The sequence below is a fragment of the Aquarana catesbeiana genome, linkage group LG06, assembly GCF_042186555.1.
Source record: "Aquarana catesbeiana isolate 2022-GZ linkage group LG06, ASM4218655v1, whole genome shotgun sequence".
In the NCBI taxonomy this organism is placed as follows: Eukaryota; Metazoa; Chordata; class Amphibia; order Anura; family Ranidae; genus Aquarana; species Aquarana catesbeiana.
In genome coordinates, this window is record NC_133329.1 from 283,004,955 (window position 1) to 283,023,770 (window position 18,816).

General features: G+C 45.0%; 1 protein-coding gene across 3 annotated transcripts in view; it reads left to right on the plus strand.

Moving 5' to 3' along the window:
- The window catches only part of PIKFYVE (phosphoinositide kinase, FYVE-type zinc finger containing), a 455,233-nt gene that overhangs the window by 60,112 nt on the left and 376,305 nt on the right, over window positions 1-18,816 (plus strand). For all 3 annotated transcript variants that reach the window (XM_073633422.1, XM_073633423.1, XM_073633424.1), the window contains exon 5: window positions 6,971-7,142. In XM_073633422.1, coding sequence (XP_073489523.1) covers window positions 6,971-7,142 — 172 coding nt within the window. The remainder of the gene's footprint in view (window positions 1-6,970; window positions 7,143-18,816) is intronic.

Below are 18,816 nucleotides of genomic sequence, written 5' to 3' on the forward strand. Positions count from 1 at the left end.
AACGCAGGTGCCATGAAACATCCATGAGGATGCACGGCAGGCTAATAGCAGATAAATACAGCTGTGTCAGTCTCTCCTCTGCTGATGAGGAGGAAACAAGCTGCCTGCACACAGGGACACACGAGCTGTGGCACGCGTATGGGTTGCAAAACTGGCATTCCTAATACAGGAACAACACTCTTTTTCCAGCACTAGGCTGAACTTTTTTAGCAGCTTTAAAAGTCAAGACTATTTTCAGCGATTTTAGTGCAATTTGTATAGCACCTCTGTTTTTGTACTTGGGACTATGCCTGCCAAAAAAAGACACCACAAAAGCCAAAAGGGTAAAGGTTTCACCCCCAGGCATTGGGATTTCCAGCTGTATTTCCATGCTGTTATCCTTGCCTGAATTACCAATTATGGCAACTCAGGGTGAGCCATTGGAGCAAATTGATGGTGCAGCTGCCTCTCACATCTCAGCACCTGTATACGTGACTAAAGATGCCCTTTTCTCCTCCCTTCAGGGTCTTGAAGAAAGATTAGTGGCTTTAATCGCATCCTCCATTCAAATAGATAGAAAGCGTACTAGGTCTCCCTCCCCCGCTTCAGCTTTGCAAGGGGAACAGTGGGCACACAATGAGGTTTTACCCTCAATCGATCAGGAAGAGAAACAAACTGATTCTTCTTCTGCAGAGGAAACAATGGTAGATGAACCTTTTTTCAGCTTCTCAATCTGAAAAATTGGTGATACAATCTCTTACGGAAATGGTTCATTCCACTTTCATGCTGCCTCTAACAGTCTCATGAAAACATGGCTTCTTCCTTAGGTGCTTTAAAACCTTCTCATCCTTTGCATGTGTTTCCTGCACATGCATTACTTGAACAGCTTATTTTTGCGGAATGGGATGCACCTTTTCTCCCTCCTAAAGAGGTTTTCAATTCTCTATATCCCCTGGAGGAGAAATTCTCCAAAAAATGGAAAGTACCAGCAATTAACGCTGCAATTTCCAATGTGAATAATAACTTGACTTGACCTGTAGACAATGCACAGATGCTTAAAGATCCAACAGATAAGAAGTTGGAATCTCTGCTAAAATCTACTTTTTCCATAGCAGGTGCCGTCACTCAGCCCGCAGTCACCACAATAGGCGTCTGCCAATCCCTAAGGGACCAATTTAAACAGGCCCTTAGAGAGCTTCCTACACAACAAGCCCGGGATTTGGCTGAACTACCTAAGGCATTAGGTTTTGCCATAGATGCCATTAAAGACTCTATTCACCAGCCATCCCGCCTCACGCTTATGCTTGTACATATACGCAGATTCTTGTGATTGAAAAATTGGTCAGCTGAAACACCATGTAAAAATCTCTTAACTGAGTTCCCCTTTCATGGGGAGCGACTATTTGGAGAAGACTTTGATAAATATATCAAGACAATTTCTGCTGGGAAAAGTACTTTTTTACCAGTCAAAAGAAAATAAAATATAAACGCCCTTCATTAACCACTTCCCGACCGCCGCACGACTATATACGTCCTAAGTTTGAACGGGATATCGTTGTTTTGGCAGCAGCTAGCTGCCATAACCCCGGTATCCCCGTTTTCGTGCGGCGGCCGGCTTTCAGATAAAAGTGGTCCCTGCGGCGGATTCGCTGCAAGATCACTTTTATCGGTGGCGGGAGAGGGGCCCCCCCCTCCCGCCGCGATCCGGTGCCCTCCGCCACTTACCGGAGCCATCGGTAGCGGCGGAGGCGATCGCGTCCTGCTCAGTGGTTTGTCTGGAGACGAGTGAGGCCAAGATGGCGCTCACTCGTCTCCATGACACTGCTGGGCGGAAGCAACGTCAAAACGTCACTTCCGTCCACGCCTCCTTAAAGGCATATTTTTTCAAATGTCATTTTTCTAAATTACTTTTTTTTTTTTTTTTTTTTTTATTGCATTTTAGTGTAAATATGAGATCTGAGGTCTTTTTGACCCCAGATCTCATATTTAAGAGGTCCTGCCATGCTTTTTTCTATTACAAGGGATGTTTACATTCCTTGTAATAGGAATAAAAGTGACACAATTTTTTTTTTTTCTTTTTTTTTTTTTTTTTTAAACAGTGTAAAAATAAATAAAATATTTAAAAATAAATAATAAAAATAAAAAAAAAAATTTTTTAAAACCCCCCCTGTCCCGACGAGCTCGCGCGCAGAAGCGAACGCATACGCGAGTAGCGCCCGCATATGAAAACGGTGGTCAAACCACACATGTGATGTATCACAGCGACCGGTAGAGCGAGAGCAATAATTCTAGCCCTAGACCTCCTCTGTAGCGCAAAATATGCAACCTGTAGAATTTTTTAAACGTCGCCTATGGAGATTTTTGAGGGTAAAAGTTTGACGCCATTCCACGAGCGGGCGCAATTTTCAAGCATGACATGTTGGGTATCAATTTACTTGGCGTAACATTATATTTCACAATATAAAAAAAAATTGTGATAACTTTACTGTTTTATTTTTTTATGCAAAAAAGTTAATTTTTTCCAAAAAAAGTGCGCTTATAAGACCGCTGCGCAAATACGGTGCAAAAAAAAGTATTGCAATGACCGCCATTGTATTCTCTAGGGTGTTAGAACCACCAAACATTATATGTGGTTTTTCTTCTAAGTAATTTTCTAGCAGAAAAACCTGTTTTAAACATGTAAACACCTAAAATCCAAAACGAGGCTAGTCCTTAAGTGGTGTAAAACAGGCTCTTTCCCCTGCGCCAGGGGCTTCCGCCTCTAGGCAGTGGCAATGGCCTCCGCCGTCAGACTAGAGGAAAACCTCAGGGTCAGACCCAGGCTCAAAAGAAACCCTGGGGTAGGAAATCTGCAAAACAGAATCCTAAAGCCTTATTATGAAGAGGCAACCCCCTTCACCAAGGTGGGGGGAAGACTTCTGCAGTTTTCAGAAGTCTGAAAAAGGAAATTCAGGACAGATGGGTCATCTCCACAGGAGCACTGGGGTACAAGCTGCAATTTTGGTACTTTCCACCGTCACTTTTCCTGAGATCGAGCGTTCCCAAAGATCCAGAGAAAAAACATCTCTGTTTCAGGCAATAGGCTGCTTCATTTCTCAAGGGGTGATCATACAGATACCCACAAAAGAGCAAGGTCGGGGGTTTTATTCAAATCTTTTCATGGTACCAAAACTAAATGGAGACGTCAGACCCATTCTAGATCTAAGAAAGCTAAATCAATTCCTGAAGATCCGCTCCTTTCGCATGGAGACAATCAGGTCGGTAGTTTCTATCCTTCTAGGAAGAGAACTTCTGGCGTCAATCGACATCGGGGATGCATATCTGCATATCCCTATATTTCCTGCTCATCAAAAGTTTCTGTGGTTCGAGATAGAACAGCTGCATTTCCAATTTGTAGCCATGCCCTTCGGGCTAGCCACAGCTCCTCGGGTGTTCACCAAAGTGCTGGCCCTACCTCTAGCTAGGTTAAGGGCACAGGGCATAACAATCGTAGTGTGCCTAGACGATCTATTACTTATAGATCAATCGTGACTCATTTGGTGCAAAGCGTACGCACTACAACCAACTTACTGAAAAGTTTGGGTTGGATTCTCAACCTAGAGAAATCTTCCTTAATACTGCTAAGAAGGCTGGAATACTTGGGTCTGATCATAGACACAGCCCAGGAAAAGGTCTTGCCTCAAGCAAAAATCAACTCCATAGGAGAGCTGGTGCGAAGGGTCAGGTCAAATGGCAATCCCTCCATTCGCCTCTGCATGAGGTTGCTAGGAGCCATGGTAGCTTCATTCGAAGCAGTTCCCTATGCCCTGTTCCATTCAGGACTGCTGCAAAATAGTATCCTGTCTGCTTGGAACTAAACAATTCAAGCTTTAGTCTTGCCAATGCGGCTGTCCCCAAGAGTGGCCCAAAACCTCACTTGGTTATTAACCTAGAATCTGCTGAAGGGAAAATCCTTCAGACCAGTCATCTGGAAAGTGGTAACGACGGATGCCAGCCTCTCAGGCTGGGGAGCAGTACTAGAAAAGACAACTGTCCAAGGACAATGGCCAAAAACAGACAATCTTGCCCATCAATATTCTAGAGATTCGGGCAGTACGTCTGGCTCTAAAGGCCTGGACTTTCAGGTTACGGGATTGTCCTGTCAGGATTCAATCCGACAATGCCACAGCTGTGGCCTATATCAATCACCAAGGGGGCACCAAAAGTCTCAGCGTAGAGAGAGGTGAACCATATTCTAACTTGGGCAGAAAGGCATGTTCCATGCCTTTCTGCAATCTTTATTCGGGGAGTAGAGAATTGGCAGGCGGACTACGTAGCCTCCCTGGCGGTTTTCCCGAGTGTGGCTCGGGGTTAAAATTCAGTACCATTAGCGGTAACCCCGAGCCACACTCGGGATCGCATTGCAGGATCCTGGGGCGGCGTTACTTACCTTGTCCCTGGGATCCTGCGATGTCACCCGCAGTGTCCGAGGGCTCCGTCCTCCTCCGAAGCCTCTCCGTGCCAGGCTCCGTTCCCTGCGAGCGGCGCGACGCACGGGGGCGGAGCCTGGCAGCAAATTAAAAAAAAAAGTAAAAATCATAACACATACAGTACTGTAATCTTACAGATTACAGTACTGTATGAAATGATTTCACATCCCTTTTGTCCCCAGTGCTTTGGCCCATGCCCTGCATGCAGTTTTATATGATATATACTGTTCTTTCTGCCTGGAAACTGGAGATTGTCCATAGCAACCAAAAAGTGTCCCTTTACGTCAAAAGTGGCTTTAGACCAGCTAGAAAACAGCGATAGTAAATTAGAACACTTGCAGAATTGAGCGATAGTGAATTGTGGGGAAATTTTATTTTATTACTATTAATTATTTATTTTTATTTATTATATTATAATTTATGTTTTTGTGTTTCAAACTTTATCATACCCGGGATATCTACTAGACTCTGGTTTGGACAGATTTAAGTGTGTTATTGTTAAGATTTACAGACCTACAATATAAAACGCCAAATTTCCATGCAAAATAATGGTACCGCTTTCAGCACCTAAAATCCGAAATAATCATACCGCCAGGGAGGTTAAGTCACCAGCAGTTTCCTGGTGTGAATCCAAGGGTTGGTACCCTCGGAGATGTATCATAGGCAGAATTCTTGCCTTTCTACAATTAGGGGTAGAAATGAAATTGGCCTTAAGTACTATTGAAGGCCAAATCTCAGCTTTATCGGTCTTATTTCAAAGACCACTTGCTACTCATTCTTTAGTCCGGGGCTTTATACAAAGGGTGACATGGCTTAATCTGCCCGTCAAACCTTCCTTGAACCCTTGGGACTTAAACTTAGTTTTGTCTGTGTTACAAAAACAGCCATTTGAGCCGTTACAACAGATTCCCTTAGTCCTTCTGACAAGGAAGTTGGTATTTTTGGTTGCTATGTCCTCAGCAAGGAGTGTTTCAGAATTGGCTGCTCTTTCTTGTAAAGATCCATATTAGATTTTTCATGAGGACAGAGTGGTGTTACACCCTCATCCAGGCTTTTTGCCAAAAGGAATTTCAGGTTTTCACCTGAACCAAGATATTGTCCTGCCATCATTCTTCCAAAACCATGTTCCAGGGAAGAAAAGTCATTACATTGTCTTGATGTGGTGAGAGCAGTGAAAATCTATTTAAAGAAAACTGCTCAGATTCGTAAGACTGATGTCTTATTTATTCTGCCGGAGGGTCCTAAGAAAGGACAGGCAGTGTTGAAATCCACTGTCGCTAAGTGAATTCGGCAAGTGATAATTCAAACTTCTGATTTAAGGGGTAAGATTCCCCCGTTTTTTCAAGTTAAAACGCTTTCTACCAGGTCGGTTAGTGCTTCTTGGGCAGTGCGTCATCAGGCCTCCATGGCTCAGATCTGTAAGGCCGCAACTTGGTCTTCAGTGCATATATTCACAACATTTTTTATCAGGTGGATGTAGGGAGGTACGAGGATATCGCCTTCGGGTGCAGTGTGTCGCAAGCAGCAGTATAGATCCTCAAGTCTGGGCGTACCCTGCGGGTTGTTTTCTCCCACCCCTCACGTGGCATTGCTATGGGACATCCCATTAAGTAATTGCTTAATGCTGTGTCCCATGATGTACGATAAAGAAAATAGGTTTTTTATTACAGCTTACCTGTAAAATCCTTTTCTTGAAGTGCATCATGGGACGCAGAGGTCCCTCCCCTCTTTTTTGGGATACAAGTATATTGCTTTGCTACAAAAACTGATGTGCTCTTGGAAGGAGGAGGGGGTTATATAGGGAGTAAACTTCCTTTGATTGGGTTTACCAGTGTCAACACCTGAAGGTGGCCTATAACCCATTAAGTAAGTAATTAAGGCTCTGTGTCCCATGATGTACTCCAAGAAAAGGATTTTACAGGTAAGCTCTAATAAAAATCCTATTCTTGTGTGTTTTTTTTTTTTTTTTTTTTTTATTTTCCCCCTACTTTTATTGCTATCACAAGGATGCTAATATGGCATTGGGTAGGTGACAGGTCCTCATTATGGAGACATCGGACCCCCAGTGTCTCCCCTGTCCTGCACTTCATCTAGTCAAGCACAAATTATGCTTGGTTAGTTGCTAAACTGGCTACAGTAGCCTGGGGAATGACCGCTCCTGACACAGAAGTGATATAATAAACATTGATTTCAATGTTCATTAGTTGCAGAAAAGGGGATTGGATTTTCCCTGAGAGCTACATGCTCCAAAATGTTGAGACATTTTACTGGTCCAGGGGTCCTGGCAAGAGAGAACACCCAGGAACCACCGTGGGTGTCGTCTGTGTGTGGGATGTTCTGGGTACCATAAAAGTGAATGGCTCCTGCTGAAAAAAAATCATAACCAAGTTGAAGTAGGCAGCAACCGTGAGCTTGTTTTAAGGAACCTTTTCTGTTTGTGGTTTTAGGGTTAGGACTTAAAGTAAATGTAGTTCACATAATTGGGTCAAGAAAAATTTGTTTTGTGCTTTAATCTTTTCCAGGACAGTGACTTAAAGCAGTACTGGATGCCCGATAACCAGTGTAAAGAGTGTTATGATTGCAGCGAGAAGTTTACCACTTTCCGTCGGAGGCATCACTGTCGTCTTTGTGGTCAGATCTTCTGCAGCCGCTGCTGCAACCAGGAGATTCCTGGGAAATTCATGGGTTATACAGGTTTGTAAAAGCATGATTTTATTTCTTATACTGGGTGGTGTATGAGAATCTTGTCTGAGCAAATCCTTGCCTGCCTTCCAGAAAAGATTGAGGGTTAGTTATGTGGCCACTGTTTAGAGTTCATATTCACTCCAAGCTGGTTCCAACATTCACTGAAAATCATCGTTCTTTACCAAATATTATGGAAATTTCCAGTTTTCCATCACCTTTTTGACTAGGTTTCCAAGTGCTATGGAAACAGGAAATTGTTCCATAAAAATCGCTTCTCGGCCTTTTGCCTGTGGTGAATGTGCCCCTGAAGTGGCAGCTCAGGGGTGCCAGACGATCACTGTGAGTGAGGGTCACATTGATTGATTTATGGCACCATGGTCACTTCACCATACACACTTTTTTTTTTTTTTTTTCTTTTTACACCTGCCTCTCTAGGGCCGAGAATTTTGGCTAGGACCAGGGGAAATTCTTATTCCTGGCCGAAGAGCCTGGCTATTGTATTGCACAATGGTCACTCTTTCACTTCTCCCGCCTCCTCCCCACTTTCCTATTTATTTTGACCCTGTGTTTGTCACTTTTTTTTTTTTTTTTTTTTCTTTTTCTTTGGTGTTCACATTTGTCACTGTGTGATTAGTAGGGTGTGGGTCCTCGAGCCTACGCTGAACGTCTTGGGATGGGGGTGGACATAGGCTTTTTGGCTTGGTTCACCCTCTCTCATGGGGTCTCCCTTCGGGGGAGTCCCACCGAGTGCTTGGGTGGGTCTGTTTCAGCAGACCCTCCAGAGAAAGGGGGTCTGTCTGGTTTTGGCCAGATAGACCCAAGTGAAGTACCTCAGTCCCCGTCTGGAGCCTAACGCCCCGGGGGATCTGGGGAAGGTCTTTCCTAGGGAGGACTAGTATAACACCCGTTGCACATTTTTGTGTTTCACTCTTTGTGTGTGTGTGCACTTTTTTTGGCACCGGGTGGAGTTTTTGGGTGTGCTTCACACGCCACGGGCTCTTCAGAAAAGTGCTATGGAAACAGGGCTGTTGTCCGAAAAATATCATGGAATCTCGGACATAGGGCAGCAGGGGTAAGGGGGAAAAAAAGTTGAAAGAATCCTGTGGACAAGATCGAAAAGTGAACTCTCTCTGCCAGTGGGATGGACTAGCTGCCAAACATCCATGAAATTCAAAGCTGAGATCATGTGTCGGTGGGGATGCTAGAAGTCCCAGGAAATACCTTGGCAGTAGAAGTTCAGAAGTTGGCTTTATCCTCTACCAAATCCATTACGGAGTTGAAATCGCCCCTGATCAATTCTCATGACAGGAGGTTGTGACTGGTTAACACATCTCCGTGATGGCCGCGGAGCACACAGAATGGTCCTGTGCATCTTTGTCTCAGTTTCATGTCTGAATTCAGACAAAAAATTGGACCTAATTCAGACCTGAAATAGGGGTTGCCCTGGACCCCCTGCTGTGCCCCACGCCGCACATAGTGTGAACCCATCCTCAGGCTTCGGGAACTTTCATTACTCGGGTGGAGACCCTTTGGCAGAAGGATTTTGAGAGTTTGTGGTGTAAATGTTTGTAACAAGGTCTCAAACTGTAACTGTCATATGGACAGTGACTTTTATGCCCAGACTAAACGGCATCTATGAATTTCAAACTATAAGGTACATTCTTGTGGAAAAGAATGACTGACTGCTTCTGCTTACGTCCACCTTCCCTAACCAAAGTTTTAGAGGCTTTGCAGGTCAATTGAAGACGGATAGGTCTCCTGTAGTAATGCCACATCTGCCTTAAGATGCTTTAAATGTACGAACGCTTTCATTCATTTGGAGGGAGACCTCAAACCCTTCACATTCCAAGATATAATTTTCATATGCCGTGGGAGAGGGCATTCTAACTAATGCTTTGCTAGCAAAAAGGCCAGAATAGAAAGATTTGTTTAAACTGTTAGAATCATCATCCCAAGTACAGTAAGCATAATTTGGGTTAGTATATCCAATTCATTTCAAGAGGGACACGCTAAACTGTGAATGTATAACAAGAGAACCTGTAAACTGAGGAAAAAAATACCAATTTAAAGCAACCTGTAAGGACTTTTTCCTGCATAGTTCGGTCTTCCACCTAATACAGAATTGTCCGAGCCCTCTATGTACCTAAGGGAGAGAACAAAATATGGGGCCCAAAAGACTGTATGTAATACAGTGGTTGCACAGAGATGATCTCAGCTCATTCATAACCTAGGGAATGAAGGATATACAACAGCAGAAGAAAAATTATCATCAGGATTATTTGGGAAACCAATAGTGGTGTAGTTGTGTAGTCAATAAGGTTTCAGTGCATAATAGTTAGCGTGTCCCTCTTGAAATGAATATCAGACGTTGTGGATGGCGTCTTTCATGGGCTGCATTGTGCCTTCAACGAACTTCGGGCATTAGTTGAGGTATTGTCACCTAGCCAAACTGGGGGATTCCAAGAATTTGCCCACTTGGGAAGGTGTTTTTAAAGGAAAGTAGAGCCGTGGACTCTCCTCCTAGTGGTCTCCTGGTAAAAACACATACCATATATGCTCACTATTAAAAAGTTGCACGATCAACAGATGTACTAAACAAGGGAATTCACAAGAGTAGCTCAAGCTGCAATGACCAATGGAACCAGCTACATAAAAATAATGTATGAAAGCTGGGTCATGGATCTCCATAATAGGTGCTTAATATAGTCAAATAGGGCAAAGTTAACTAATTGTTCATATAACCATATTGGCATACATCTCAATTGATAATTATGGAAAGTCCCTTTTTTTTTTTTATTTTGTTTGTTTAAAAAAAAAAAATCAAATGCACTCAACTTGGCTCCCAAGTTCACATACAGTCACTGCAGTTGGGGACATGGGCATAGGTAGCAACAGCAATAAAGGAGGACAGAGCTAAGCCACAAAGTCTGCATAAGCAACAGAAGAAGCCAGCATGGCAGCTGAAAACTGGGTATAGAAGGGTGCTGTGATCCTGCACTGGCATAAACCACTGGCACTGTACATATCGCATCAAGCTCAGTACTTCAGAATAGGGTGGCCAGCTAGATCACATTTCCAACATTACCCCTTAATCAGTGGCATGGGCTTGTTCCTTGGGTCCTCCGTTGAATAGTGCATCTGTCCTTGCTACACTACAGTGCCATAGCCTGCAAAGAGGAGCGGTAGCCGGCAGTGACATCTAAGCATGATGTCAGAGCGTCAAATGTCATAACACCGGGAGATGTATTAAACCGCCTATTCTGGAGATCCGTGACCCAGCTTTCTTGTAATTTTTTTTAGTATATTTGTTGATCACGCAACTTTTGCGACTTCAACAGTGAGTATATATGGTATGTGTTTTACCAGGAGACTGCTAGGAGGAAACCGCTCCACTTTTCCCTTCGGGATCCATGCATCTCTGGGGACTTTCTGATATGTGTGAGCAATTGATGTCTTGACTGGTTGTATTTAATGAGCCAAGTGGATTGCATTTGATATTTAGTTCTGGAACAAATAGACTTTCCATGATTATAGATTTGAGATGTATACCAAAATGGTTATATGAACAATTAGTTAACTTTGTCCTATCTGACTATATTAAACACCTATTATGCACAGCCATGACCCAGCTTTCATACATTATGTGATATACTTTTTCCCTTTTCGTCTTTCAGGACAGCCACTATGAGAGAGAGTCTCCTCCTCTTCCTCAGGAAACTCTGCGCCAGCCCGTAAATTCTCACTTCCCCTGCCGGACCTCAGTTATTAGTGTTTCCTCCGGTGGGGAGACACTGCATGGGACCAGGCTGAGCAGTTGGGGAGATTGTGGCCATTAAAAAACCTCCTAGGGGAAATAGGGGCTTCCAAGGAGCAAAAGGGTGCGCTACTTTCTGCCATCAGAAGCCACCCCTTCCTCGTCGAGCGTGGCAGCAGGATGCGGGGGACCCCTATCGCGTCCACAGGGCTGCAGCAAGGAGGCAGTCCGCTCTCCCTGTACTCTGTAGAGGCCGTATGTTTTCGGAACCAGCGGGCCAGACGACGGGTGACGTCATTTGCGGCGGACGCTTCCCTTTGACCCGCAACTTCCGGTTCTGGGTCGCGGAGCTGATAGGGGGTCGGGCACAGGCTGGAGTGGAGTCAGGAATGCGCACAGGCAGCATGAGACTCTGTAGAAGCAACCACCTGCAGTCATGTCAGAAGCGGACACCATGACAGTGACACTACCTCCAGCCTTCTTAAGGTAAGAGCACCCTGGGGAAGAGTCCTCTTTATCCAGGATTGCCCCTTCATGTATGGTTCCTATCTATGGGGGGGGGAGAAAGACCCCCTGGGTGGTCGGGGGGGTCTTTCTAGTTTCAGATGCCCTCAGGTGTAGAGGGTCTAGTAACTCCCTGGGTTGTGTTCTGTTTTTCTTTTAAAGTAAATTTTTTTTTTTTTTTTTTTTTTCTGCATTTTTGTACATGTATTTCAGAAAGCTACAGAAAAGACAAAAACATAGCTCTAAAAAAGTGTGCCTCCTGTAGAGATATTTTGGGGGAGTCGTGGACAAAAGTCTTATGTAAGGACTGCATAGACTCGCTGGTCAGGGAAAGGGAATCTGAACAACAGTCTGGATTGGCAGCCTCTGTAAAAGAGCTTTCATCCACCCTTTCATCTTTCAAATCGCTTTTTGAAAAATTTCAGCTTTCCGCTAATCCTGCTCCGCAGGATACAACCCCGCCACAGGCTCAGGGCTCTGCACCTGCCAAACCTGCTACTACAGTTATGGCAGATGAAGTTTCAGGCCCTTCCGAGGTGGAGCAAAGGCAGACAGACAGTGGCACCTCTGACTCCCAGGAGGAATTGGTTGGAGAGGACCAGGACGGAGAGTCCAGGAAATCCTCTAGATATAAACTGTCCTTGGAGGAGGTAGAGGACCTCCTAGGGGCAATTTACACAACCCTCGGTATACAGGCGGACAAGAAACCCCTGACGCTCCATGACCTAATGTACAAAGGCTTGGGGGAGCAGAAGAGGAAAGTTTTTCCAGTACATGACGTACTGGTTGAAACGGTGAAAGAAGAGTGGCAGGATCTCGAAAGGAAACCCTTTTTCTCGAGGTCCCTAAAGAGAAGGTTGCCATTTTCGGAGGATCCAGCGTCCATTTGGAACAAATGTCCCAAACTGGACGCTGCTTTCTCACAGGTCTCTAGGCACACAGACCTGGCTTTTGAGGACATGGGGGGCCTTGGTGGACGTCATGGATAAAAGGATAGACTCCCTGCTTAAAAAGACTTGGGACTCAACAATAGGGAATTTTAAAGCCAGAAATGGTGGTTACAGTTGTGGCCTGCAACTTAGAACATTGGCTTTCCAAAATTCAGGAGCACATTGAAGCTGGTACTGCCAAGGAAACTTTTCTATCATCTTTCCCCACGATTCTGTGAGGTATTGCATAAATAGTGGATGACTCGGCAGAGTCAGTCCGCATGTCAGCAAGATCAGCGGCTCTGGCCAACTCTGCCAGAAGAGCCCTTTGACTGAAAACTTGGCCTGGTGACAGCGCATCCAAGGTCAAGTAGTGCGGAATACCATTTAATGGGAGACCTTCACTTTGGCCCAGGTTTGGATACAGTCTTAGACCGCACGGCAGACAGAAAAAGTCCTTCCCTCTCAAGCGGAAAGCCCCAGTGCAAACAAAGAAGGGGTTTCGTCTGCAAAAAAGTAGAGGCCCCTAAAAGGGGGGGGGGGGGGGTTGGAGAAAACCTGGGGCCAAAGAGGCAAGGGCAGAGAAGGGGTGATTTTTTTCACCCTCATGAACAGCCCAGTAAGTCAATGACCCGTCGGGCACGGTGGGAGGAAGATTAGGGGCCTTCCTTCCTTAGTGGGAAACAATCTCCCCCAACCGTTTCATCCTGGGGGTCATAAGGGGTTACCTCCTGGAGTTCACAAGACCTCCACCGCAAAGATTCCTCGTCACACATCTACCCAGGTACACGGCAAAGGCGGTGGCTCTGCTAGAGGCACTAAGGGATCTGGAAAATCCTGAATGTAATTCAGAGTACCAAGGGTGGAGGAAGGAGAGGGATTTTATTCACACATATTCGTGGTGAGAAACCCCTCAGGAAAATTCAGACTAATTCTGAATTTAAAACCCCTGAACAGGTCAGTTACCTACAAGAGATTCCGCATGGAGTCAATCTTGACAGTCAGAGCCCTCTTACCCAACAATTGTTTCATGGTTTCACTAGACCTCAGGGACCTGTATCTACACGTCCCTATCACAGAAACCTCTCAGAGGTTTCTCCGACTGGCAGTGGACCTAGACGGAGTAACAGTGCATCTACAATTTCAAGCACTGCCCTTCAGGCTATCCTCCTTTACCAAGGTCTTGACGGAGGCCATGGCCTTTCTACGACTCCAGGGAGTGTCAGTAATAGCGTATCTGGATGACCTGCTCCTATTTGTAGCGTCCCCAGAGCAGCTAATCAAAAATCTCGACCTAACAAAAAGGGTCCTGACAAACCTGGGGTGGCTGTTGAACTTAGAAGTCCAGCCTGATTCCTTCACAAGGCATTGTGTACCTAGGATACCTGCTGGATACTAAAACTGGACAGAGCAGTAGCTTCTCTCCAGAGCAATCGGCAGGTCTGCAAACGGTACCTAAAGTCAACAATGGGTCTGCTAACCTCTACCCTCCCAGCAATGCAGTGGGCAGGACTACACTTTTGTCCCCTGCAGACCTTTGTGCTAAAGGTGTGGCACCACAGTCAAAAAGATCTAGACACCTTAATACAAGTTCCACATCAAATAAAAAGATCTCTCTGGAGGAAGGTAGAGAACCTGTCGCAGGGACGTCTCTGGCTCATCCCCAGTTTCTCAAGTGGTAACCACAGACGCAAGCAGCAAGGGCTGGGGGGCACATCTGGGTAACATTTCAGTACAGGGCACCTGGAGAGACGACGAACTTAAAAGATCATCCATTTGTAAGGAGCTGAGGGCAGTCGGGCTAGCCCTCAGGCTTTTCAGAAAGGAGCTCCAGGGCCACCATGTTCAGGTGCGGTCGGATAACTCGTCTGCCGTCTAACCAAGCAGGGCGGCACCAGAAGCGGAGTCCTGCTAGCCTTAGCAACAGACATTTTGAGCTGGGCCGAGACCAACACTCTATCACACTCAGCAATTTTCCTGAGAGGGGAGAGGAATGTGATTGCGGACTTTCTCAGCCGAAGGAAGCTAAGGGAGGGAGATTGGAGCCTCAACCAGGAGGTCTTCAACCTCCTATCCGAAAGATGGGGACCCCTGGAAGTGGACCTCTTTGCGTCAAACGCAAAGGCCCTCTGTTTAGGGAGAAAAAAAAAGGGGAAGGAGCATTGGGGGTGGATGCCTTGAACCAGAACTGGCATTTCAGGACATCTTATGCATTCCCACCGCCGGTTTTATTTCCGGCAGTTCTGAGGAAGTTTCAAATGGAGAACACGTCTCTGATTCTAGTGGCACCATATTGGCCAAAAAGGGCATGGTTTTCAGTTCTCAAGCAACTAGCTGTAGAACCTCCTCTATTCCTACCACCTCGAGAGGATCTCCTCTCTCAGGGCCCAGTCCTTTGTCCACAGGTACACCAGTGGAAGTTAGCGGCCTGGCTATTGAGGAGGGTATATTTTAAAATCATCTAAAGGATTTTCAGAGAGAATATTCTCCACCCTCAACAGCAGAAAAGAAATTACTTTGAAAACAGTATTTTTATTAGCAGTGACAACTGCCAGGAGGGTCAGCGAGATTGAGGCCTTATCAGCCTTTTTGCGTTATTTTCCCAGATTGGATTGTTTAAGACCAATCCGGCATTTTTGCCTAAAGTGGCTTCTGAATTTCACAGAAGCCAGGAGGTAGTCTTGCCCTCATTTTGTCCCAACCCCTCAGGGGAAAGGGAATTGAAATTCCATTCTTTGGATGTAAGGAGATGTATCCTACAGCTGACCAAGACATTAAGAAAGTCAGACTCTTTGTTTTATTTTCGGGGGCCAGAAAGGGATACAGAGCATCTTGACGCACTATTGCCAGATAGCTCAGAGCAACCATTGGTCAGGCCTATGCATTAGCAGGGAAAGAAATCCCAGTTGGGTATAAGGGCACACTCTACCAGACCTATGGCAGCTTCTTGGGCAGAAAGAGCTGGAGCAACGCCAGAACAAATATGCAGGGCACCAACATTGTCCAGCTGTTCCACTTTCGTAAAACATTACAGAGTGGACCTGGTGTCGGCAGGTGAGCAAGCCTTTGGGCAAAAGGTTTTGCAAGCTGTAGTCCCACCCTAACTGGTAAGTGCTCGCTCATCCTCTCAGTGGCTGTCCTGAAAGACGAAAAGGGAAAATTAAAGTTACGCTTAAGTCTTTTCCAGTAGTCCTTCAGGACAGCCCTAGTTACCCACCCGAAAATGTGGGGGGTCTTATAAAAGACGAACGCGGCATAATGATATGTGATGGTAAGGTATTGTGTTCTTGTGTCTCCCCAGCTGGCCGGAGGTGATCTTAAAAAAACTGAGGTCCGGCAGGGGAAGTGAGAATTTATGGGCTGGCACAGTGTTTCCTGAGGAAGAGGAAGAGACTATCTCTTAGTGGCTGTCCTAAAAGACGTTACCGGTAAGCTCAAATTTAATTTTTTGATTTGATAGCTGGTTCCATTGGTCATTGCAGCTTGAGCTATTTCTGTGGATTCCCTTATATAGTACATCTGATTTTTAGTTTTGCAAGGGTGTGTGTGTGTGTGTGTGTGTGTGTGTGTGTGTGTGTGTGTGTGTGTGTTTTCGTGTTTTCCTTTGGGGATCCATGCTTCTCTGGGGACTTTCTGGTATGTGTGAGTAATTGATGTCTTTTTAATGAAAACATTGTAACCTTTTAACTTGGTAAATGGTGGAGGTATAACAAATAGGTTTGAATTTACAGTGGCTGATCACTACTTGTTTAACATGTTCCTTAGTCACTGAATTTATGATGGATAATGACATAACATGCTAGCAGTAGCACCAGAATGCGGCATAATGATATGTGATGGTATGTTATTGTGTTCTTGTGTCTCGCCAGCTGGCTGGAGGTGATCTTAAAAAAACTGAGGTCAGGCAGGGGAAGTGAGAATTTATGGGCTGGCGCATCTACTTGTTTAAGATGTTCCTTAGTCCCTGAATTTATGATGGATAATGACATAACATGCTAGCAGTAGCACTGATATTACATTTTGACAGACTTGGCAGTGTAGTGGCATCCAGGTGAGGAGTACAAAGACAAGTGTGTCTTGCCTACAGTCAAGCATGGTGGTGGGAGTGTCATGGTCTGGGGCTGCTGGCACTGGGGAGCTACAGTTCATTGAGGGATCCATGAATGCCAACATGTACTGTGACATACTGAAGCAGAGCATGAGCCCCTCTCTTCAGAGACTGGGCCGCAGGGCAGTATTCTAACATAAGAGACCCCAAACACACCTCCAAGATGACCACTGCCTTGCTAAAGAAGCTGAGGCTAAAGGTGATGGACTGGCCAAGCATGTCTCCAGACCTAAACCCTATTGAGCATCTGTGGGGCATCCTCAAATGGAAGGTGGAGGAGCACAAGGTCTCTAACATCCACCAGCTCTGTGATGTCATAATGGAGGAGTTAAAGAGGACTTCAGTGGCACCCTGTGAAGCGCTGGTGAACTCCATGCCCAAGAGGGTTAAGACAGTGCTGGAGAATAATAGTGGCCACACAAAATATTGACACTTTGGGCCCAATTTGGACATTTTCACTAAGGGCCCTTTCACACTGGAGCGGTTTGCAGGCGCTATTGTGCTAATAATGGCGCCTGCAAACCGACCGCAAAGTGCCGCTGATGTCTCTCTAGTGTGAAAGCCCTCGGGGCTTTCACACTGGAGCGGTGCGCTAGCAGGACGGAAAAAAAGTCCCGCTAGCAGCATCTTTGGAGCGGTGAAGGAGCGGAGTGTATACCGCTCCTGCCCATTGAAATCAATGGGACAGCGTGGTTGCGCTTTGCGGTGGTTAACCCTTTCTCGGCCGCTAGCGGGGGGGTAAAACTGACCCGCTAGCGGCCGAATACCGACGGTAAAGCGCCGCTTACAATAGCGGTGCTTTACCGCCGCCGCCGCCCCCGCCCCAGTGTGAAAGGGCCCTTATGGGTGTACTCTAATAAAATATTTACAAAAAAGTAAGGGGTGTACTCTACTGTGTGTGTGTGTGTGTGTGTGTGTGTGTGTGTGTGTGTGTGTGTGTGTGTAATTAATATATTATGGAAAGCTTACCCAAAGTCCTAAGTTGATCTCTATTGCGATTTGAAGGGCTCACCACACTACATTGAAATGAGAAAAATCTAAACTTGGACCACCCATACAAATAAAGTGATTGCATATTGTCCACCTCAAAAGAAGTAGTAACTATGCTTACCTTCAGATGTAAAAGATGGACAAATAACACATAAAGTAGCAGTAATTCCAAATGGGGCCCGATTGGCTCAGGCAAATAGGTGTAAGCCACAGCCAGATTTAAAGAAGTCCTCAGGTGGATAACCCACACACAATCTCTAAGAGGATTCAACAATAAATAGGCAGTTAGAGTCAAAAACAAACACTCCAGCTAGTGTAAAACAGGTCTAGAAAGTAGGCTTATATCAACCAAAAAAGTTACCTTGTGTAGAGATAGTATATCTCACCCCTTCTTCCAGGATAGCAGCACAATCCTGAATGGAAGTGAGGTGCCTTTAAATATCTGATGGTATCCCTTCCAAGGGTCGCCAGGTGTGGCTTGGGTGGGGCCAATCAAATTGGTCCCATGATTGTACACGCACCAGAGGGCCTTGCCTTCCTCTTCTGTACCACCCCCCCATAGGGTTGACAGACCATGGTGGTCTGTCATGCGGGGAAAGGCTGCCAGGACCCAGCCAAACAGCATCCATATTATGATGTTCACCCACGATTACTGCTGGTATACAAAGATGGCGTTCAAACCTCAAGTACGTCATCGGAAATTCGAGTCACCGGAAGTGCTTGGATCAGACATCCTGTACACCCAAAACCCGGGTGTAACAATATGGCACCCGCACAACAAAGAAAATAAACATTCCCACGACTCCATCTAGCTGTAGAACTCTGAACTCCTAGACACTATCTTTGTAGTGATTGCTTCTTTACTTGTTGGTATATTAAAGGAGCCATAGATGTCAAAGCACAGTGATTTTAGATGTGCATATCAATATATCGCACGTAAAATAGAATATAAAAATATATATATATATATATATATATATATATATATATATATATATATATATATATATATATATATATATATATATAAAATTATATTATAATAGGTGAAAATAAATGAACATCACCTCCCTTCACCATATAACACCTAGATATCAAAAAAGAAAGGAGATGTATACAATGAATGGATAGTTTATAATGACCAGACAAATGTTTGCCATTTCCTATCCTATATTGCCCCAATATATAAATGTATAACCTCCTATTCCCTAGCATTGGTCAGGCATAGTCTGTCTATACAACCAGTGTAATATAGGTTATTTTAATTGACTAAGGTGTAAGAAAAGGGCATAACTGATGTATTCATTTAAGCCTGGCGGTTTGGTTGCTTTTAAAGAATAAATCTATCTTGTTTCGGTTTGCAGAATTTTGCGATCGAAAATCACCACCTTTTGGGAG